The sequence below is a fragment of the Callithrix jacchus genome, chromosome 2 (genome assembly GCF_049354715.1).
Source record: "Callithrix jacchus isolate 240 chromosome 2, calJac240_pri, whole genome shotgun sequence".
NCBI classification, from domain to species: Eukaryota; Metazoa; Chordata; class Mammalia; order Primates; family Cebidae; genus Callithrix; species Callithrix jacchus.
In genome coordinates, this window is record NC_133503.1 from 41485498 (window position 1) to 41509150 (window position 23653).

At 40.4% G+C, this 23653-nt stretch overlaps 1 protein-coding gene and 1 long non-coding RNA gene across 29 annotated transcripts in view; one reads left to right on the forward strand and one right to left on the reverse strand.

The window, feature by feature from the left end:
* Positions 1–23653, forward strand: part of ARHGAP26 (Rho GTPase activating protein 26) — a 914282-nt gene that overhangs the window by 721888 nt on the left and 168741 nt on the right. For all 28 annotated transcript variants that reach the window (XR_013531307.1, XR_013531313.1, XM_078362030.1 and 25 more), the window contains 3 exons: positions 11432–11519; positions 13040–13098; positions 14650–14755. Coding sequence is in view for 26 of the 28 variants with exons in the window: in XM_078362030.1 (XP_078218156.1) it covers positions 11432–11519; positions 13040–13098; positions 14650–14755 (253 nt within the window). In the remaining 2 variants the exon portion in view is untranslated. The remainder of the gene's footprint in view (positions 1–11431; positions 11520–13039; positions 13099–14649; positions 14756–23653) is intronic.
* Positions 980–8335, reverse strand: LOC144580960 (uncharacterized). Its single transcript, XR_013531358.1, has 4 exons — positions 8201–8335; positions 7784–7869; positions 4347–4464; positions 980–1927 (listed from the first exon to the last, which is right to left on the reverse strand). It is a non-coding gene; the product is annotated as an uncharacterized LOC144580960 (long non-coding RNA).

Here is a 23653-nt window from a genome sequence, read left to right on the forward strand (position 1 = left end):
ACCCGGTCTCTAACCCCTGGCAATCAGTAATCTGTTCTTTACTTCTGTAATTTTGTTATTTCAAGATTATTATTTAAATGGAATTATACAATATGGAGCCTTTGGTATTGGCATTGTTTTTCAGTCAGTATAATTTCCTCAAGATTTATTTTTGTTGTTCCATATCTTAGTAGTTCCTTTTTATTGCTGAGTAGTGTTTCATTGTATGGTTGTACCACACTTTATTGAACGATTCATTTATTGAAGGACGTCTGTTTCCAATTTGGGGCGGTGATGATAAAACTGCTATACATTTTCACGTACGGTTTCTGTGTGAGCATATATCTCTTCCTCTGGGATAAATATCCAAGTGTGTAATTGCTGGGTTGTATGATGATATGGTTAAATTTGAGAAATTCTAATATAAGGAAGAATTAAGAGTCTAATAGGTGTCAATCCTTAGTTTTTATTTCTGACCAGAGCTGTAAACATTTGTGGAGTGTCTGCTGCCTGTACCAGATGTCAGGTGCTAGAGATTAAACTTTAGAAAGAGCTGTTTCTTTTCTGCAAGGAGAGTTATGTATGTATATGAAAGCTGTAATGTAAGGTATGATATTCATGCTTAATATGTGCTGGGTCTAGAAGACTGAGTAGAATAGTGAAGGAGAGAATAGAATAAATCCAATTCAGGAGGTATTCTGAACAAAGGGTCTGTGGTGGCTATAGCAAAGGTTAATGATTCTCAGATTATCATTATTTTAATATTTTTGAAAGACCTGCTTAAGGCTGGGATAGAAGAGTTAAAGCTGAATAGCTGAGATGGTTTCTTTTGTTGAGGAATTTGAATATTGATTGAGCTAAGGTGTTTGGGTTTTTCTACAGGAAGTAAGAAACTATTAAAAGTTCTAAGTAGTGGGATTATATGCATTATGATGCATTTGGCACACAAAGGTGTCAAGAAGACAATTCAGAATACAAGGAAAAAAAGGCATTTATTTGCTCACATAACTGGTAAATCCAAGACAGAAGCTTGGCAGGGTCAGGGATGCCAATGATGTCTTTACTTCTGCTCGATCCTTTGCCCTTTCCTCCTTCTGGCTTCTCATGATCTTTGACCTCTGCTGGGCTTGGTGTGGCTTTGTTCTCTGAGGGAGTGTCCCAGAGAGGTTCAGCCTCTGCAGTCCTTGAAGCCTGTGGTCACTGAGAAGAGAGTGCCTTTCTTGACTGTGTTGGCAGAAGGCTCCAGAGAGGACTTTGCTTGGCCAGTATGGGGCCATTCACATGATTCATTTCTCAAGCTCAGACCAGTCACATGGCCCATAGCAGATGGCCTGGATCCTGTGCCTATCTCAGGGGATGTGGGGGATGGGGTGGAGGGTTGGGGTGTGGATGGGGTTAGTCCCTGGAACCCGGTGGACTGAGCAGGATTATTAATAGGATGATGGAGGAGTGCTTTCCTGAAGTAATGTCTGCTGGTAGCTTTTTAAAGAAAGTATGTCTAACACAGGCATAATAATAACAGATTCTAGCACTAGGAGCATAATCTTGGCTACAGTGTGGAGCGTGTATATGATTGTGGAACGACATAGAAGAGGAAGATGGTTACAATAGATTAGATAAGGCAAATCCTGTCAACAGCTGAACCAAATAGGTGCTCTGAAGTCAGGAAAAAAAGGACAGAATCCCTTTGTAGAAAGAGAATCGACAGGACTTTTAACCAACTGATATGGGGGAACAGAAGGGGCAGAGAGATTTCAAAAGTGACAGATTATTATGTAAGATGACACTAATGAAAAATGACATTTTAGACTGCTTTGCTAATCTAAAAAAGAATCACTTTAGCTCAGTCGTGTTAAGTAAAAGAGTGGTTATGAAAGGATCTTGTTTTTATCACTTTTCTTAGTGGCCTTCACACAAGATATTTGTCTTGTTCCCTTCCTTGGTTTTCCTGGGGATAGAGAAAATAATCATGAACATTTGAGACTTGTCACAAAAAAGTAATAACTAGCAGCTGAAAGTCACAAGGGTGGCTGCCTCTGCCAGGAGGACATTACAGATAGACTGGAATCTAATCTGAGATCCAGCCAGATCTGTGAGATGACCACAGTGCAACATCTAATTGAAAGTTGAGGATAGTATCCGTGATTCCCCATACCAGTTAAGTAAGTCTGAATCTCTCAATTACAGAATCACCAGTGCTCCAGACCTGAATGGGTAGCTACATCTTCTCTTTTGTGAACCTGGTCTCAATCAATTCTTAGTACTGATAGTGTCTTGGCTAGCCAAGAGTATAAAATAAACATGGCACCTGTCCTCCAAAACCTTCCCTGAGATGGCTGGGCCGAGTGAACCTTTCATTAAGTATTTCTTTATTATACATTCATTGGATTCTTATTACGTGCCAGGTACTATGTAAGATTTGGTTTGTCTGTCCAAGTCTCTCAAAACTGGAGTAGTAAGCTGGGTGTGGTGGCTTACACTTGTAATCCCACCACTTTGGGAGGCTGAGGCGAGCGGATCATGAGGTCAAGAGTTTGAGACCAGCCTGGCCAACACAGTGAAACCCCATCTGTGGTGGCGGGCACCTGTAATCCCAGCTACTCGGGAGACTGAGGCAGGAGAATTGCTTGAACCTCGGAGACAGAGGTTGCGGTGAGCAGAGATCACACCGCTGTATTCCAGCCTGGCCAACAGAGCTAGACTCCATCTCAAAAAAAAAAGGGGGGGAGTAGTATGTTTTGGTTATTGAAAGTATGGCTGACTGAGTGCAACAGCTCATGCCTGTAATCCCAGCAGTTTGGGAAGCTGAGGCAGGTGGATCACCTGGGGTCAGGAGGTCGGAAGCAGCCTGGCTAACAAGGCTAAAAATATAAAAATTTCTATACTCTCTACTAAAAATATAAAAATTAGGCTGGGTGTGGTGGGTCATACCTGTAATCTCAGCACTTTGGGAGGCTGAGGTGGGCACATCACCCGAGGTCAGGAGTTTGAGACCAGCCTGCCCAACATGGTGAAACCCCATCTCTACTAAAAATACAAAAAGTTAGTTGGGTGTGGTGGCACATGCCTGTAATCCCAGCTACTCAGGAGGCTGAGGCAGGAGAACTGGTTGAACCTGGGAGGCAGAGGTTGCAATGAGCCGGGACTGCACCGTTGTACTTCCAGCCTAGGCAACAAGAATGAAACTTTATCTCAAAGAAAAAAAAAAATACAAAAATTAGCCAGGTATGGCAGTATGTGCCTGTAGCCCCTCTACTCAGGAGGTTGAGGCTGGAGAATCCCTTGAACCCGGGAGGCAGAGGTTGTAATAAGCCAAGATTGTGCCACTGCACTCCAGCCTGGATGACAGAGCAAGACTTTATCTCAAAAACAAAGTTTTGTTGAGAAGTAAAATCAGAGACTTTTTCGGATTATTTGGAGTTTATTTTTGGTACTCTTAATAGATTGGAGGACTTTGGGTTGGAAGAGGAATATAAGAGACAGTGCTTTGGGAATGTCTTCTTTTTACTGATCAGGATTCCTTAAGAAAGCTTGCTAAAATTTTTCAAAGCGAGCTCAGTGTGGCTTTCTGCTAGTGTCCTACCGCAAGCTACCCTTGATCCCTTCCTCCTAGCAACAGAAGTCATTAGTCTCTGGAGAGTGAAATGGACTCTCAAAGAGTTGCAGATTCCTAGAAATAGGGTACATTCTGCGTATCTGGGGTTTTACCCCCTGAATATTAAATAAAGAGAAATCTTTCCAAATTTTTGCCCAACTTTTTAATATATACTATTTAATATATAAATCAGCTATATACTTGTTCAGTGCATGTCTGTCTCTCTGTATATATTTTAAATAAATTTTTTCCTGATGAAGAGTTATGAGTGAGTGGTCATTGTAAAATTTGGAGGATTACAAAAAGTAGAAGAAAGTAACAGTTCTATAGACTGGAGTTAACCTTTATTAACTGTTTTGCCATATAACATCCAAATGTTATATTATTACCTTTTACATTTAATATAGTATAATATAATATACTATAATAAATATAACAGGATGTTTAGCAAAATTAAATTCACTGGCCTGATATTACAGGTTTTATTCATGTAACACTATAGAGTGTCTACTGTCTTATGTCATTCAAGTTCTTCTAGAGTGTGATTTTCTTAGCCATATATTTCACAGATGCTCTATAACATTTTAATCAGTTCCCTATTCTTGGATAAATGCGCTAACTGCAATTCTTCATCATTCTAGAAAGCACTCAGGTAAACATCCGCATAGAGGCAGGACAGAGGGTAAACATATCCACAGAGGCAGCAGAGATTAAGAGCATGCATTTTGAGATTAGACAAGTTGCAGTTCCACTGCTTATTTCTTTGACTTACATGAATGATTTACACTGTGGTCTGGTCATCTATTTCCACGTCTGTAATGATGGCTCCTGCCTCCATAGTAATATGAGGATGGAATGAAAAGATGCCTGTGAGTTGCTGAGTCCAGAGCCTTCATGTATTAAATATAAAGTGTTAGCTGTTATCATTTTTATATGCATTTCTATTTCCTCAGGACTTATTTTAAGGTGTTTAATTGCTGGGTCAAGGTATGTACATGTTTTCAAGGCTCTTAACTGATATTCCCAAGTTTGTAGTTAGCGAAGTCTGGGGAGATTATTGTATATCCCCTATCTTTGCCATGCTGTGTACTACTTTTTTGCATATAAATTATAAACATTTTTAAATGTATCTCCTTGTATTTAATTTTGCATTTCTGTAATTTTGGGTGAGGTTGTACTGTTTACATATTTATTGCTGATTTATGCTTCTTTATAAATTGCCTATTTGTATTCTTCGCCTGTTTTTCTATTGGTATGTTCATCTTTTACTTCAAAAAAATTTTTTTTTGTTTTATTATTTTTCCCCCCACTCTGTTACCCAGGCTGTAGTGCAGTGGTGCCATGTTGGCTTCCTGCAACCCCTGCCCTCCAGGTTCAAGCGATTCTCATGTTCAACCTGCTGAGTAGCTGGGATTACAGGTGCGTGCCACCACACCAGGCTAACTTTTCTATTTTTTTTAGTAGAGCTGGGGTTTCACCATGTTGGCCAGGCTAATCTCAAACTCCTGACCTCAAATGATCTGCCTGCCTTGGCCTCCTGAAGTGCTGGGATTATAGGCCTAAGCCACTGAGCCCAGCAGTGTGTTCTTCTTCTGATTACAAGATCTTTTTAGATCTGTAGGCTATTTTTCAAAATATTTTTTTCAGATTATTTGTCTTAAACTTTATAGTGTGTTTGTTTTTGTTGCCTTATGAATATTTTATTTTATTTCATTTTCTTGAGATGGAGTCTCGCTTTTTCACCCAGGCTGGAATGTAGTGGCTTGATCTTGGCTCACTGCATCTTCCACCTCCGGGGTTCAAGTGATTCTTGTACCTCAGCCACCAGAGTAGTTGGGACTACAGGTGTGTGCCACCATGCCTGGCTAATTTTTGTATTTTTAGTAGAGACAGGGTTTCATCATGTTGCCCAGGCTAGTCTAAAACTCGTGAGCTCAAGCAATATGCCTTCCTTGGCCTCCCAGCATGCTAGGATTAAAGATGTGAGCCACTGCACTGGGCCTGTTTTAAATTTTATGATGTCTAGTATATTATCTTTTCTCTAAATGAATTATGGCATAAAAGACCTTCCCCAGGCTGGGCGCAGCAGCTCAGGCCTGAAAGCCCAGGCCGAGGTGGGTGGATCACAAGGTCAGAAGTTCAAGACCAGCTTGACCAACACGTTGAAACCCCATATCTACTAAAAATTAGCTGGGTGTGGTGGCACGCACCTGTAGTCCCAGCTACGCCTGTAGTCTCAGCTACTCGGGAGGCTGAGGCAGGGGGATTCACTTGAACCTGGGAGGCAAAGGTTGTAGTGAGCTGAGATCAAGCCACTACATTCTAGTCTGGGTGAAAGAGTGAGACTCCGTCTCAAAGAAAAAACAAACAAAAAAAAGGCTTCCCCAATCTAGAATTACAAAAACCTTTATTTTTCTTAAAATCCATCATATTAAGTGGAAACTCTCCTTTTTCCTCAAGTACTTATCCAGTTGACTGATATCCATATAATGAGTCATCTTCCTCCTTCCCACTACTTTTATATATCACCATGTAATCATTGTTTTATACATATTGGGATCCGTTAAAGATTTTTTTTTTTTTTCTTTTTTTTTGAGACGAAGTTTCACTCTTGTTACCCAGGATGGAGTGCAATGGCGCGATCTTGTCTCATCGCAACCTCCGCCTCCTGGGTTCAGGCAATTCTCCTGCCTCAGCCTCCTGAGTAGCTGGGATTACAGGCACGCGCTACCGTGCCCAGCTAATTTTTTGTATTTTTAGTAGAGACGGGGTTTCACTATGTTGACCAGGATGGTCTTGATCTCTTGACCTAGTGATCCACCCTCCTCGGCCTCCCAAAGTGTTGGGATTACAGGCGTGAGCCACCGCGCCCAGCTGAAGTTTTTATATATATTTTTCTAAAGGCAAACAAATATTTTTAACTGTTTTTTTTTCTACAATTCTCAATCTTTTAAACACACCAATCATTTTCACATTTTTAATGTTTAATTTTTCTCCTCATTCTTTAAATTCTAGCAAAAATTCTCAAACTTGTTCCCCATCTCCATATTACTCATTTAAAATTGTTGAGTTGATTGTGGTTTTTATTTTGCTGTTTATAATGCAAATTTTAACTTTTTGTAATTGGATTTTTCAGTGTCTTTATTATCTTATTTAGCTCCTTTTATTTCTACCTTTCAGCTATAACCTTTATTATTTCCATCTGTTTCTTGTTTTATTTTGTTATCTTAGTTTCTGGCATCCATATTTTTTTGTATTTTATTTATATAACAGCGAAGGTGCTTTCTGAATTATTTTTTGGAGCGCTTTGGTCTCTGTATTTTTTGCCAACAAATATTTTATAGGATTTAATATCTTCTGTTTAATCAAACCTTTGCTTTTAAACTCACTGTGGATAGATTCTCCTTGTTCTGCTATTTTCCTTAATCCTGTTAGAATCATTCCCTTACATGATGAATGGAGGGCTGTTGTACATGATATGAGCCAACTTTCTGATATTCTTGAAGCTTTCATTTAGTGGACCTATAAGCCTGCATTGATTTCTCCTGGTTTTGCTATGTGGTATGGTCCTGGGAGAAGTGGAGTTTATTCCTGGATAATCTGAAGCATGCTGTGGTTCTTCCCCCATCTCTCTCATGTGTCTTATAGGACTCTCCTTCTTCTGAATTCACTTGCCTTAATATAAAAGGACACCCCTCCACTTCTGCTCCACAGTCTGATTTCATTGCCTGGATTATAATCTCATGACAGCTCTGGGTGCTCCAGGCATACCTCCCAATAGTGTGTGTACTGGAGTGGGGTTGGGGTTGGGGGTGCAGCACCATCTTTCCCTCACACTCCCTGCTGGCTTAGGCTATGTTTTTGGTGGGCAGAGGGCCACTACCTATCACATTGTTTCCCCAGCTGGATTTTCCCCAGGCCTTCATCTGAGCTTTGCCTAGTGGGTATTCTGGTGGCAGGAGAATATTGACTGAGAGTCTAATTTTCTGTGCTGTTACAAATTTGTGTTCCTTTTTTGTCTGTTTTTACTGTGATGGTAAAGGACTGCAAATTCAGCATCACTATTTTCCTCATCTTGTCACCTTTTCTCTTTTTTCCCCCTTTTTAAACCATATTGAAAGCAAACTTAGTAAAACAGGGAATACAACGAAGGTTTGTAGAGCAGTGCTGTAAAGCACAGAATTATAGTAGCGTGCTTCACCTACTTACCTCTGATCCAGCTGTGAACTATCTTTCCTTATTCTGGGACCTTGCATGTCTGCATTTCTTTGGTCTATGCCCCGTATTTCCCATACCTTTTCACAGAGAGGCATAAATAAAAGCAATTAATGTCTTCTTTCTGAAGAAATCAAAATTCTTTATGATGATTTCTAAGACCTAAAGGCTTATATAGGATTAAGTAGAAACAGCCCAGACTTTGAATACTGTAGCCTACTGGAGTAGGGGAACCATGAGAAGAACAAACTTTCAATTTTGCCTACCCATAAAAGGGAGCAGACAAAGGACAGCAGGACCAGAAGATGATAGACTGCTGGGGAAGAGGATTGATCATTCTGGGAGCTAGTGATATGGCAACTAATCACAATCCTGAGTCCTCAGAGAAGAGACACACAGGTGGAAGCTCACCTCCTCCTCTGCTCCGGCCACTATAACCTTTTCCTGTTGGGATGCTTCAGGCTGAGCCAGTAAGACCTTTTGGATCTCACAACAGAAGGGACTGTTAGAGATAGGATACGCACATAAAAAGCTGGCATTAGTAGTTGCCTCTACCTTTTAATGTATGTCTTTTTTTTTTTTTTAATTCTTTTTAACATGTGCATATATTATGTTCTCACTTATAGAGAGAAAAACATTAATTTGCATACACTATGATGTCTTATTAGGAAATGTAAGAGTATGTAGGTAACTTTCCTAACAATTTCCTCCAAAATGTCCTTCATTTTGTCTGCAGCACAGTGATAGACTAGATGGCTCTTGAGACTGATCCAGTATGACTTTTCTAAGGTGTTCTCCTGTTATAGCCACTGCTTCCTGTCCGTATCTTCTAAAATTTTCTGAATTCCTGTGATAGTAGGTTCAGGAGGAAATAACATTCATTCTGCTTTCCCCACATGATTCCTTTTGTACCTTGAACTGCTCCTCTACTTTAGATCTGTTTAACTAAGCACCAGTGGTCAAGTGACATGATGGAGAAAAATGTACTGAGTTCTAAAGAGTGTAAGTGATGTCTCTGCAGCATGTTCAGATGCCATCAGGAAGCTTCTGTAAGCGAGGAGAGCATCAGGAGGGAGGTGTGGAAGTCGGCAGCACTTTCTGAAAACGGTGTAGTTTGGGAGGCTACTTTCAACTTAGTTTGGATTTTAAATGAATTAAAATGGGTATGCTCAAGTTATGAGCCTTGCCTCATCAATGCTATAAAAAGCCCTTTAGCCGGGCTGTAATTTGACTCTCCTCTCTAATGTTACGCAATATTCCTATGGTTACAGAGCCCGAATAAGTGGAAGCTAATCATTAGTTTGCTAAATGTGGTTCATGGAACAGTTCACAACTCCCAGACTTGCCAGCTGCTGCCTGTTCAGTTTTAGGTTCACTCTTCTTGGGTAGAAGTTGGTTGCTTCCTTAGAAAAATGTACAGTAACATTTGTCTCGCATCCAGGAGCCACGCAGGGTGGCAGCTCTCCATGTGTCTTGGGATGGGGAGGGAAAGAGGTCATGCAAAGTGAAGGTTTTTGATACCTACTCTTTTGCAGGAAAAAGCCACCTGGGGAGTGCAAGAGGACAAAGAAAGACACAAATTAAAGTGGCAGACATTTTGGATACTAGGAAAATCACATGTTGTGAGCTTTTCAGAAATTTGCTGTGATAGAACTCTATGGAATTTACTGTTCTATGGCTGGCCCCAGGATTAAAATTATGCTCTTTAACTTCTTCCTTGTTTGTTTCATGTGACAAGAAAGACTTCATTTTATTGCTTAGGGTCACCTGCAACCATCACACAGGTACTGTGCCTTTGGGAGCCACATATTTCATGAGCTGGGGCTCTTTCCTCTCTCATATCCCAATGTGTGTCAGGGGAACACACAGAGAGCAGTAGGTACCAGTTGGATTTGTGCCCCTACCTGTTGATTATAGGCTAAATCCTGAAGCCATTCATGAGTATTTGGCCTCTTTCTCTTTGGATGAAAGTGGTTTATTTCCCAGTAAATAGAAAATGTCTTGTGCCTACCTGTGACTCATTCTCCTTTCCTAGCTGAAAGGCTGTTGGCCCTGCTTTCTTCATTGATGCCCCAGAATTATCCCTGGAGACTGTTCAGAAAGATGCAGTCTGGTGGCTGCCTCCCTTTTCCTGGTGCATCATTTAGATCTCTTTGCATGGTAAATAGACAGAAACCCGACCTCACCTGGCTTAAGGGGAAAAAGGAATTTACTGGCTTGCATGATAAGAAGGAGAGGCAAATACAAGCTTCAGGATCCACTATTTCTGCTTATCTCATCTCTGGGTTTGTCAGACTTTCAGGCTCTGTGTAGTGGCACCTGGTAGTTACATAACCTCCCAGTGCAAGCCCGGCAAACAGCAAATATCTGTTCCTGACTCCTGGAAAAGTGGGAAAGTTACTCTGATTGGGCAGCCTTACATCTTGGGCAATCCCTCATCTAGTCATGGAGTCTGGAGAGATATTATGCTTTTGGCCAGTTTTTCCTGAAGCTCATTCTTCACCCCTGGAAAAAGTAAGAAAAGGATTGTCTCCTACTCGAAATGAGGTGTCATGCAGGAAAAAAAAGGACCGAGAGCTGGCGGGCAAAGAACTAGTCTCTAGTCAATTTAAGAGAGTTGGACTCTCCCTCCTATGCATTGAGAGACTCTTTGACCCTCGCACTGGTACATGTGTGACCTGGCCTGCCTCACCAGGGACAGGATGGGGATCTGTGAAGCAATTACACTCCCCAGTCTCTGCCTCTTGTTCTCACCTCCTTGTGTGCTACTCAGGAAGACTACAGGAATCACCTCTCCTGTTCTTTTATCATACATGCTTGTTTAAAATATACAGACTTGTTTCAAAGTTCATACAAGAAGAGACAAAAGAAATTATCAGGAGCGGATATAGTTATGGTAGTTCTCATTGCACATTTGAGCTTAAGAAATATGAAAGTAATGGAATAAAACCATAGTTTAGAAAATATAAAAACCATAGTCCACCATTTTGACCCCAACCACTAATTTAGAGTATTTCCTTTCAGCCTTATTCATATAAAAAGTTTATAGAAAAGGTTTCTCACAAACATATCTTGATTTTTATTTGACATTATATAATACAGGCATTTTCCATGTTGCTTTGCAGTTGTCGTTGTCATAGAAATTGGCAAGGTAATATTTCATCAGGTTGACATACTGTAATTCACTTACCCATTCTGTCACTGGACATTTAGATTATCTCCTTTTTTTTTTTCTGCTGTTACAAAGAAGAGTGTATGCTGAGCATTTCTGGGGTCTGTAACTTTTCTCGTGCCTTATCTTACTTTCTGAGGATAGATTGGGGGAAATGGGATTACTGGTTGGAAGGATGTAAGCATTTTTAAGACTTTGATACATATTGCCAAATTGCTTCTGAAAACAGTTGCATTTATCTCTCCTGCTGCCAGCAGGATACGAGAGGATCATTTTCACTCATTCTTACCAGCAAATAGATACTGGGATTTTTAAACATTTTCCTTATTTCATAGTTAAAAAATAATACTTATCGTTTTTGTTTTACTTTGCATTTCTCTATTACTAGCAAGATTGGATGCCTTTATGTGTGCTTATTTATTAGTTCCATTTTATGCTCTGCTTTATGTATTGTCTTTTCTTCATTATAGACCCCAAGACTGCTTCTGAGACGGAAACAGATATCTGTGCTGAATGGGAGATAAAGACCATCACTAGTGCTCTGAAGACCTACCTAAGGTAGGGACTTTCCATTTGCAAGGCAGAATGCCAGCTAGTTATCATGCAATCAGGAAGAAAGCAGTTTTATTTTCAGACTTCGGAGAGCTGTTGGGTGGGTGTTTGAGATGTTGAAACAGCTTCTGTGTGGGTGCGTTTAGCTCAGCTGGTCAAACCAATTGTAAATCATCCATAGTTGATGGGTTGCCTTTGTGCCGTGACACCATGAGTGATTTAGGAAACTTGGTTCTATATGAGAAGTACGGTGATAATTAGCTTTGAACAGAACCTAAAGTGGGATCTTCCCTGAAGTCCCTGAATAATCTATTAAGAACACAAGGAATCGTGGATTTCTGTTAAGAATGCATGATTGCATACCCCGTGTATTTTGATAGTTTCACACTTTACACAGTACATTGCTGACAATGGTTCTTAAAAATGAGACCTTAATAGAACTCCTTTTTGACTCTTTCCACCTGTATTGGACAATATTATCTCCCTGGAGAGACTATTTTCCTTGTATCATTTATATATGATATTATTGCACCCTCTCTACGCCTCCTATCATTTTTAAGGGTTGGGTTATTGACCAGCTGCCTGCATCTCAGTTTCATGAATAAACCAAAATACTTATACCGGACTTGAAGGACAGGAATACCATAGTTCTTCTTACAGAGAAAGGTGGGACCTAGTCTTCAAAAGAGAGGAGAATGGTAATCAGAAATTGCATAAGTCTTTGTGTGGGTTTTTTGAAGATGCAATTGGCTGAAAAGCAAAGGAGGGAGGCCACAGAAAAGGAATTGCTGATGTAGGTTTTATTGGCTGTGGGGTAATTGGAGTCAGGAGTAAGATACAATGTAAGTGTTAACTAAAACTGGGAGTCGAATTAAGGGACCCAGTGAGAAAAAAGTCTGAGCCAAGAATAATGTATAGTCTACTGCAAAGTTTCTTATTTGAACTATCAGAAAAAACCTCAAGTTTATAGTTAAACATACTCATACCCTAGCAGGTAAAATTTGCTCATATCATACCTAATGTTAGGGGTTCTAGCCCTTTAGCATTCTGGAGCAATACTCCATAGTGAATTCAGCACCAAAGCACCTACAAAAGTCTTTTATAGTGTTTCTAGATGAATTGAATCTAGCAACAAGCTGCTGGGAAGATGAGAGTTTGAGCACAAGTAATTGCAAATATGTAGTTAGTTGCCTGTTTCTCAGACATATCTTAAAACGCTGTTGTTAGGTGAGTCACTGACTGAAAAGGAAATCTCTTAGTTTGTGTTAGACTTTTGCATTAGCACTATTTTAGTGTTGACAGTGAAACATAGTTGTATCCATTCGTTTAAAAAAGAGAGAGAACAAAACTTGTGGGTGAAATCTCAGAGCCCCTGCCATAGGGAAACTAAATTAAGTTGTTATTGTTTCCTTGTGTTGGTTGTCTTTGAGAAATGTAATATAGTTTGCCAGTCTCTAGGCTGCTATTTAGAGAGAATATGATAATTTTTATTATTAAGCTGACTAGCCTATCTCCTTTTACTCCAGAATGCTTCCCGGACCACTCATGATGTACCAGTTTCAAAGAAGTTTCATCAAAGCAGCAAGTAAGACCTTTTTCGTCTCAGTTTTAAGAGGAGGAGAATAGATTTTTCTATTTCGAAGAAGAGTCAGTATCCCAAAATAAATATTACCTAATCTTTCATGTTCTGCATGTAAACTGGCCACATAACATGCTCATGAGATTATAACATGGAAGAAAAATGAAACCAAATAGGGATTGCTAAGGGCCTTTCAACCACATTGAATTTACAGTAGAGGAGAGAAACTTCAGAAGTCTTTTTTTTTTTCGGAGGGGAGGAGGATGTTGGAGGGATAGAGAAAAACAAGTTTGCCTTTCTAGTTTTGATTATTGGAGTTCTAACTTCTTAGGTTTTTTCCAGCCTTTGAGTAGCATTTTGCAGAATGAATCAGACATTGCACATTACCTAAATTGAGCATTGGAAATGTTTCCCTGAATATGACACCATTTATGTAACTTCACAGTCCTCTTTTCCATTATGTCTTCCATTTACAGCTTCTGATCATTCTTCAACTATATCATCCAGGTTCCCTAGCGTCATATTACTGGTATTAAAATACACAGGGATTAGGTCCAAGCTACTCTAAGTATACTAGAATCTCTGGCTACGTGGGTCAGGCCTCTACATAAAGGAGCAGAAAGATTTTCTATCAGATTTAAGTCCGGCATGAATCTTCACAGTATTATTATGTCAGTAACTTGTGCCACTCCCGGGTTCCTTTTAGCCTTTCGAATTTATTTACCCTGATAGCTACTACTGGCCTAATTTAGTAGGTACCTAATGTTCTGGTGTCCTTATCTACTCATAGGTGTCCACTTAAAACAGGAAAGAGAAAGCTGTGAGTGAAGATGGTGTTTATGTCATTTCTTTCTCGAGAAATTGCAAACCTATAGCAACCATTCTCTACTTAAACCTCACATCAGTCCTATAAATAGGTGTGATGAGTACCCTCAATCTCCTTGCCAGAGAAACAAAGCCACTTACCCAGGTTCAACCAAGAGAATGTGACAAGCCATGATTTAGGTTACAAGTTGGCAGAAAGACTTGAACATTTTATCTGCCATTACTTTCTCTCTAGCAGGCTGGTTGTCATACGTGATTGGAGGATACTGGACATTTCCTTTGATTTCTTTGATGCTGTCTTGAGGTGTTATTTTGATATTTGAAACCCTTGCAATGCTGTTCACGTAAGATTTGTTTATCATTTTACAAGTGCATAAAGTTCCTTACTTCCTTGAAATGAAGTCTTCCCTCAAGGGAGCCAGCTACTCTTGAGTTCGTTCTCAGGAGCGGCTCTGCGTTTGCAGTTGACTGGCTCCATTTCATCACGTCATCATCTTGGCTTGGATTTTTTGATGACAGTTCTTTTTGGCAACCCTGTTCCAGAAAGCACCATTAAAAGGACTTCCAGATCTAGTCATGCTGGCCACGCAGAGTGCACACAAGACAGGATCGTAAATCTTTCACAAATCCTTGGTCTGTTAGTCCCCATCCTTTGGTTTCCCTTGATTTTTCATCCTTAAAGTCGTTTGGCTGTGACGTTGGTAAAATATTACCTCCCTCCTTCCTTCACAGAACTAGAGAACCAGGAGTCTCGGGTCTCTGAAATCCACAGCCTTGTTCATCGGCTCCCAGAGAAAAATCGGCAGATGTTACAGCTGCTCATGAACCACTTGGCAAAGTAGGTTTAAGACCAATTACTAGCCCTTTTCTTATCCCTGAAAGTTCTTATCTTAGCAGTAAAGCTGGTCTCAGTTCTGCTTTTGTTTCTCTCTCCCACTATTGCATCAGGTATGCTGGAGGCTTAGGAAAGAAATGTGTGAAATGTTAATTGCAGTGGAGAACAGCAGCAAATGCCAGATGGCCTTCCCAGAGGAGGCTGGGAAAGTGCTCATGCAACCAGGCCACAAACACAGTTTTCAGGGGGATTTAGCCCTGTGATGATCAAGGACAAACTACAGTGTGTTGTCCATGATGCCAGGTCACCACACAGAGTTTTGGGGGATTATATGTTCTTATGCTCATCAGAAACAAACAAAAATATGTTGTGGGTTTATGGAATTTGGGTTTTTAGTAAGGAGGCCTGGATTCTAGAGCTGACTCCGTTATTAACATGCTGCTTAACCAGCCCTGAACAGACTACTGAACTTTCTACTCCTTAGTTTCCCCATCTATCTAATATGAATAATAGACTCCCTTTTTTCTACAAGGCCATTGATTTTTAATGTTACATGCATTAAAGCCTTTGAAGAAGTATAAAGAATAAAGGAATTATTTTTGGCACATACTCACTTGTCCTCTGAGATAATCAAAGCATTCAGTAGGGGCCTGATTTTCTGCTAGGAGTATTTAGAGTCTCATAATGGCTTCAAATATTTGTGTGTTTACTGTTGCTTGACCCTGTTATGAATGGCATTGCTGACTTCCCATGCTGTGTTTGTCACTACTTGTGTGTGCATTCTAACCTGCCATTGACTTTGATGGTATGTTCTTGATTGCAGACTGGAGCACAAGAAAAGAATGTGAGCATACCAGTTAACCTAAATTATTAAGCCCTACATTCTACTGAACTGATGTGTTATAAATTTGGCCCTTAACCACATTTTGCTATGCCATTAGGGTATTTCTTGGGGATAAGCTGATATTCTCCTGAGGGAGATTGTGATGGTTAGTTTTCATCTTTCTGTCAAGCACTTGATATTACCTTTGGGAAAAAAAGTGATATGTATCATGAAGATTTCCACCATTTCCTCATTTACATGAAGAAGCAAGAGTGTTTTGTGTGTTATTGGGAAGCAATTCAGCAAAGCCACGGTTACTCCATTATTGACCAATTTTTTTTCTTGCCTTGCCATATCAGAGCTGCGCGTTCAGGAATACTTAGAAAGCATAGCAGGTAATACGCAAGTTTACAGGAGAATGCCCCGAAGATGTCAAAGAATCCTGATGAAGCGTGTTTAAAATAATGGGAACTGGGCTTTAAAACGTAACTCCAGGTGCTCTGAGATGACAGTTTGGTACCAGTTCCACACAACCCAGAGTTGGGCGTTTGTTAAGCAGAGAAGCTGCTTTAGATCTTAGCTGCAAAACTTTGCACACTTGAAGGGCAAACACCAAGACACAGGAGGTTCCAGGTATACCCTCCAGCCTAGTATATGCGGGGGTGCTCATGACTGCTTCATGGCCACTGGGTTTTAAAGAGGCTTTCAGGCCTGCAGAGAGCAGCTGGAGAAGGTTAGGAACCATCTAAAAGCCATGGGCCTTTTCAAGCTGTGCAATTAGAAGAGAGCTTAATTGAACTGAGACAGACCAAAAGTGAATGGTGGCCCAGCAGAGCCAGTGTTGCGTTTTTCCTATTTTTGAATTTCCTTTAGAATTGTTAGGATTCTTTGAAGAAGAAGAATAAAAGCATCAAAACAAAACCTTTAAGGTAGATGTTGAACAATTGAACTTGTTCATCTCGTGGTGGATGGCTCACTTTCACCTTCTTTTTAAACGCTTTGCCCCTCCAATCCCATTGCTTTCAGTCCATACTTGTTACTGATCTAAGAGTTGTAAACTGGAATTTGCAAATTACAGCTGTGACCTTGACACTTTTTTGGTTTTTTTTTTTTTTTTTTTTTTTTTTTTGGCTTTCTAGCCAATTTAAAGCAGTTTTATTGCTGGAGTTGTTTACTTCATAGCAATTCTCGAGCAGTATGTCTTATCTTTGAAACTTGAGAATGATTTTCTGTGGTTTTATGGCATTTCTTGTTCATTTAATGGTCAATAAATCTGCCTATAGACAACCTCTCATGCTGTAATGTGAGTTGGTTAGAGCTAGTAATAGACTATAGCAGACTCAAATGCTTAGCGTGCTGTGTTCTTGGTCTCCTGAGCCTCTATATTTAAAATGTCCCTGCGGAGAAGGATATGAATGAGCAGTGTTGAATCCAGTAAAGAGTATTTATTTAGGTCTGAAAAAATTCTTTGGCATCCAGAGGAGTTCTAAGATTCCACTTAAACTTTATATTCTCATTTACAGCACTGTCCTTATTTTAAAATCAAGCAGTAAGAGAAAGTTAACTTGGGACAGCAGGTTTGTCTAATTCCAGTTCTCTCAGGTTTAGACTTACCCTAGGATACGCCTGAGCTATTGTTCCTCTGGGCCACTTACTTAATGGTCAGCTTCCTTCCTAAGTTTTGGTTTCAGGGCTGATTCTGCTGGAAAATCTGGTGTTTACTTCTCTCCTTACCCACTGTTTGCCTTGTGCATCTCAGAATTCTGGTTCAAAGGCAAGACATTTTGTATTGTATATTTTTTAAAGTACTCTTTTGAAACATTTTCCAAAATTGATTTCCCTTAGCCACAGAGGAAGAATTAAGACATTTTATATTTAATCCCAGCTAAAAATTCATTCAGAGGGGAAAAAGAGTCTTGAGTAGGGGGAAGGATAAAAACTCCAAACCTCTAAAGAAAATGATTACCAGGGTACATTCAAATCATAGAGATGTTGGATTTGTTTCAGACCTCAGAGGGAACACAAAAATTATAGGCAACCATGCACATATTTTTGTAGTTTTGGCTTAAATGTACTATGATAATTAGATGTTTTCTGTTTGGATCTTGGAATCTAGTATACAGTCTGGAGTCATGTGCCTCAAAGCATGGTTAGAATCACCTGGGGTGCTTGTTTACATTGACATTTCTGGGCTCTGTGGGTCTACTCAGGCTCTCTGCCTGGGAATCTGCATTTCTGATTTATTTCCCAAGTAATTATTATGAGGGCAGTGTTTTAAAAACCACTGGCCCAGAGAATGGGCCATATGCAAGGATTTCCTAGAAGAGAGAAATGGTATTGAGAAGAATATGGATTGGGATGTAGGTGAATATTAGAATTAGAAAGAAGAAGCTCAAAGCAGTGAATTCGAAAGGGAGATTTTATTGTCATGATTAAATTAGCTTGTAAAAGGTCCAGTTTTGACTTTCCAAGTCTTTGCAATTTGACTTTGCGTTGAGTTTTCAACAAATGTTTTGTTTTAAAATCATGCAAAAGGCATTTTTACTTATGAAAAGCATCGTCCTCAGCTAGCCGTAGATCCTTGAGCTAATTTTTCTACCTCTTTGAGCCTCAATTTTCTTTCTCCTCCAATTGTATAATTCTGTGTTTTCATCAGATGGAGCAGGGCACAGGAAAAGTATCCCACTCTTATAATCGTAGGAGGAAATAAGAGTAGATGAGTAATAAAGACTAATTTCATGGTAGTTTCCTAATGTTTACATATTATGACTCCAAGTATTTTGTATATCCCCACACATACCATTCCTAGTGGCTCATTGTAGCTTCATTACAGTGTTTATGTAGTGAGGAAGGATTTCAAAGAACTCTCCATACCTCAGGAGTAGATATTAAAAATATCTTTTCACAGCTGGTTTTCCCAAAATACTTATTGAGAAATAAACCTTAGTCTCTTTTCTTTTTTGGAGCAACTGTACCTTTGTTGCAGGGTTCTTGGAGAGGCAGAGCACTATCTTGCTTCCCCAGAGAGATACGGTATCATTTAGGTTGCTTTGAGCTGCAAATAAAAGAAAAGCCAATTCAAAATGGCTTAAACAATAAGAAGATCTGTTGTGTCATGACACAGAATCCATCCTGAGGGTTGGTTAGCTTCTTAGCTCATGAAGGAGTCGGGTTATTTCCACGTTCCTGCTCAGCCAGTGTCTTGTGCTGACTAGTTCCCCTCAGAGTCCCAACGTATTGCACTGTGTCCTTGCATGTTAGTGCTTGTCCAGAGGCACTATTTCTTCTTTGAGTCTCTTTTTAAGGGCTAGGATGATATTTTCCCCAGACATTCTCCAGCACACTTTATGTCACATCTCATTGGTCCACAGCAGTCACTGGGGACAACCATGATTATTTTCCACCCAACAGAATTTATCTGAGCCACTTGTGGGAGGCTTGGACATCAGAATAAAGGCAGAGCTTTGAGTAGCCAGCCCACAGTGTCTACTGCAAGTAGTCTTGGTAAATCACATTCAACAGAGAATATTAAGTCTTATTGCATGGTGTGCTAACTCAATCAAGATATATGAGACAAAAAGACCAATTTGAGGAGGAGAGTTGAGTCCATCTGCAGTGTAGGCATGTAAGCACTAAATTACAAGATTTTAGGGGATGGAAGGTAAGAGAGGGTAACGAAGAGGGCAAAATTGACTTTACTCCATTGCCTCTTGCTGATTCCCTATTTGTTCATTTCATTACCCAAGTGTCTAATGTTTATTTTGATCATCTGTTACATGTTGTGACTTTCCAAAGTGGAAAAAAATTCTGTAGACCACTGGGATTATGAAGGAATATTGTGGAGAAAATGCTTGGCATGCAAGTGAGCCTTATCAGAATATGTAGACTCTGTTGGCAGAAATTATCAAGGACTGAGCTTGGGGTTTTGTTGTTGTTGTTGTTGTTTTTATTTCTGTGACTAGAGTCTGAATACTTCCAGGCATTCCTGCAAATCAAAAAGGATATATTCATATTTCTTTAAGTGATCTAGAAACAGTGAATTAGGTTCATGTACAAATGCCTGTGGTTATAAAGTCATTGCCAAGCGTTGACACCAAAGAAGATGAGCCCTAGTGGTTCAGTAGCATTCCCTGAAGTTCTTAAGAAGGGTTCAAAATAAAAGGAAGTGAACATTGAGACTTGAGATGAACACATATTAGAATACTCTAATATTCCTTCTTTCTCCATTCCACATCGAGAAGATAAGATTTAACTTACCAATGAGCTGTTAAACACATGAAAAGAGCTAGTTATTCCTTTGTCATGAAGACTAGTCCAAACAAGATAGCTGCAGAATTTTACAAAGCACATTTAAAGGTATTTTGGGATGATGGCTTTCCAAGATGGAAAGCTTCTGTGAGTTTCTCTGGCTGCCTTCCCTCACCCTGGCTCCAGAACCTTTGTTCTCACTAGTAACCACTGAACACCCCAGTGCTGCCAGTGCGGGATTGCTTGGCAGCTGGGCTACTGGTGGTATGGCCCTGTACCCCCATGCAGCCACATTGACCCCATTCTCCAGTCCCATCTGGCTTTTCCCTCACTGACTACCACCCTGAACTCAGAGTTTTAGTGAGTTTAACCCTTTTCTGTCTCTTGAATCTGTCTACTTTTCTCTGTCTCCTTCGCTACTCCCATAGTCCAAGCTGCCATTGTATCTTTCCCAGGCTGCTTGCAAGGCCTCCTCCCTGTTGCTCTGGCTAGTGGAGCCCTGGCTTTCCTCCAGTCCGCAGAGTGCATGTTGTGCTTCCAGGGAACTTTGAAAACTGCAAATCTCAGCATGTGATTCCCCTGCTTAAAAAAACTTCAAAGGCAGCTTCCCCATTGCTCTTAAGATAAAACCCTGGAAATGGCCTCCAAAGCCCTGTCTGAACCAGACGTTTCTGGAATTTGCATCTTCATCTTGTGTCTGTTTCTCATGATCACCATCCTGTTCCTACTGCATGGCACACAGTAGCCATGAATATTTGTTGGGTAAACACATGAAGAGTCTCTTGAACCCTTCTCAGATACCCTCCTCCATGCTCCATCTTTTTGCCTTTTGCAATCATTTTCTCCTGTCTGGAATGGCCCCTCCCCAGCCTCTACCTGCCAAAGGCTACCTCATTCTTCTAGCTTCAGCTCAAATGTCACTGCCAACAAGAATCCTTCCTGCCACAAGTGCCCTCTTGCTTTCCTGAGCTCCCACAGCCTTTGCTTGTTCTTCTCTTTTAGCCGGTATCACATTCCACCTGGTAGGACTGTTTGCTCAGGAGTGTATCTCTCACTCCTGTGACATCAGCTCCCAGGGGATAGGCAGTGTGCCTCCTTTGTCTGTTTCTTACCTAGAATTTGTAAAAGAAGCCCATAGCCAGAGCAGCCCACACATGTGTTTGATGGTGGTGGTGTCCTACACATTACTGTTTTCAAACTTTGAACAGGTTTCCAACATCTTTAAAGAGGGTGATTTTACTTGCAATATTCGTATCTCCCTGCTAACAATGGGCTGGAGCTGAGTAGAAGCCACACCCTATCCCCCAGGGTGTGCCTTCTCCAGGTTGCCTTAGTTCCTAACAGTCCCTGTTGTCTCCTGCTTCCGGCTTACTTCTTTCAACTGCATTGTAAGCATTTGGGCTTTCAATCCTTCACTACCTATTTGCTTATGCCAAAAGAGGAGCTCGATATTTGGTGAATCACAGAAATGAGCCAGCAGAAATGGGCTGAGGGAGTTACTTCCTTGACTGGCTTTTTTTTCTCTCTCTCTGCTGAAAGATTTATTATTTCTGATAGATGGGAGGTCCATGAAAGGAGTGGGTGATACCGCTTCCAGGCCTATTTATGGGTATGGGGCAGGAAGAAGAGTGCATTTTTTTTAAGACTAAGAATGGGATTCTCAAAGGACCTTCTCCAGCTATTTTTGGCAGAGTCAAAGGAAAATCTATTTAAAGGGACATTGCAAAGAGCGCAATGACATATTTTAAAGGAAATAGGCAACTTGGCACTTTAAATTAGTGGAAATGCAGAGGAAGAAATCAGAGCTCAACATGATTTAGCCTCACTGCCAGACCTTTGCTTACTCTCAACCCAAGAATTTATCTGTTCTGTGGCTTTGTAGCCTTTAGAGATGGGAGAAGTAAAGACACAAGATCAGTTTAAATTTTTTGCTTTAAAAAAACCCAACAAAATTTCTGAATTCAAGGAACTAAATCTTTCACATCACATGTAACACCCATTCTGAAAGGGGAAATGCTTGACTTCAAGCTGTTAATGTTCAGCAGTTTGAGAGCTCCTTTGATTTGGGTCTCTTGTTTGTTTTGAGTTGTTCCACTTATGTTTGGATTTATTTTCTCAATAAATTTCCTGTTTTCTGATTCATGTCTTCCTTTTCTGAGTTCACGGAATCCCCTCCCAAATTAAGGGAGGAGCGGGAGGAAGACGCTCTGTTTTTCTTTCTTAATTGGTGCCGCCTTTAATTTCGGGAGTAATAAAGAAGTGAGAAGTGAGCAAACGTGAACATGACTTAGTTTCTTTCTTGCTAATCCTTAGCAGAGCCTGGATTTCTTATACATTGACCGTGGGTGCATATTCTTCATGAAATGCCTCTCTTTTTGGCTGAGCGGTGGTGGTTAAATGGATTTGCTCACACTGTTTTGGGCACTGGAGTCCTCTCTTGCTGCATCCTCTTTGAATTACATTGTGAGTGTTATCTGTGATACTGATGTTCTTACGTTGTCTGTTTCTCATCAGCTCTTCAGAATAATTGTGGCTCAGATGTGGCAGCTGGCAGACTTCTACATATATAAAGTTAATCTGTAGGGCATAAGAGCGCAGTGGTTAAGAGAGAACATTCTGTAGCCAAACTACCTGATTTTGATCTCACCTCTTATGTAACCTTGCATTTGAATGATTTCTCTATGCCTGAGTTTCCTCATCTGAAAAAAGATGATAATAATTGTATCAGGAAGTTTTAACTTAGCACATCAGGTTTTCTTGGCTTCTCCTGTTTGTATTGTAGCCACCACTGAGATGATCACTTCTGTGTGGGCTCCACCGCACTTCCTGCAAGTGCAGCCTGGCAGCCTGGAGCCTCATACCTGTGTTTCTTACCACCCTAGGGAGGCATGACACAAAGTGACATTCACACACAGATTCGCTGGGACAAGGGGGACACTTTGAGGGGAAAACCTTTGGACAGTGAGAGAAGGGAGCTCAGTATCCCAGAAGCAGTTGTTTAACAGCCTCTTTGAAGATGGTCTCAAGAGATTGAGCAAGTGTGTTGGTACTTGACCCAGGCGGGGTCTAGCTTCTCTTCTCTGCCTCATTCCCCCAGTAATCCCCTGGTAAAGTAGTGTCAGGTAAGCCTTTATGTACAGTTACACACCACATGGCAGTGTGTCTACCAGTGATGAAACACATATATGGCAGTGGTCCCTTAAGATTATATCATGTTTCTACTCTACCATTTCTGACTAGCTATGTTTAGATGCATGAATACTTCCCATTGTGTCACAATTGTCTACAGTATTCAGTACAAACGTGCTGTGCAGGTTGTAGCCTAGGAGCAATAGGGTATACCGTAAAGCCTAGGTGTTCAGCAGGCTCTACCATTTATCTGGGTTTGTACAAGTGAATGACGTTCACACAGCAACAAAATCACCTAATGACATATTTCTCAGCATATCTCCATTGTTAAGCAATGTGTGACTGCACTTTAAGTCTCTTCTTTCTGGAAAACCTAAGACAATAGCACCCACCCTTTTAGAGTTGTACAGAATAAATTAACTAATCTACAAAAAGTTTAGAAGAGTGCCTGGCACACACTACACCTTCTGTAAATGTTAATTTCTACAATCTGTTGGATAAATCAAGGAATGGGAGAAAGAAGATGATAGAGCTGGCTTTAGGGTGTGGTAAATTAGGGCAATTATTGCACCAAAATAAGTCATTCTTGCTGACTAGTTGGGGCTTTCTTCATAGTTTTGTTATTGGCAAGCAAAACTCTTAGGGCTGGATGCTAAAGACATAGCACACACAGCTCTTGTCTACTTGGGAGATTTGTGTGT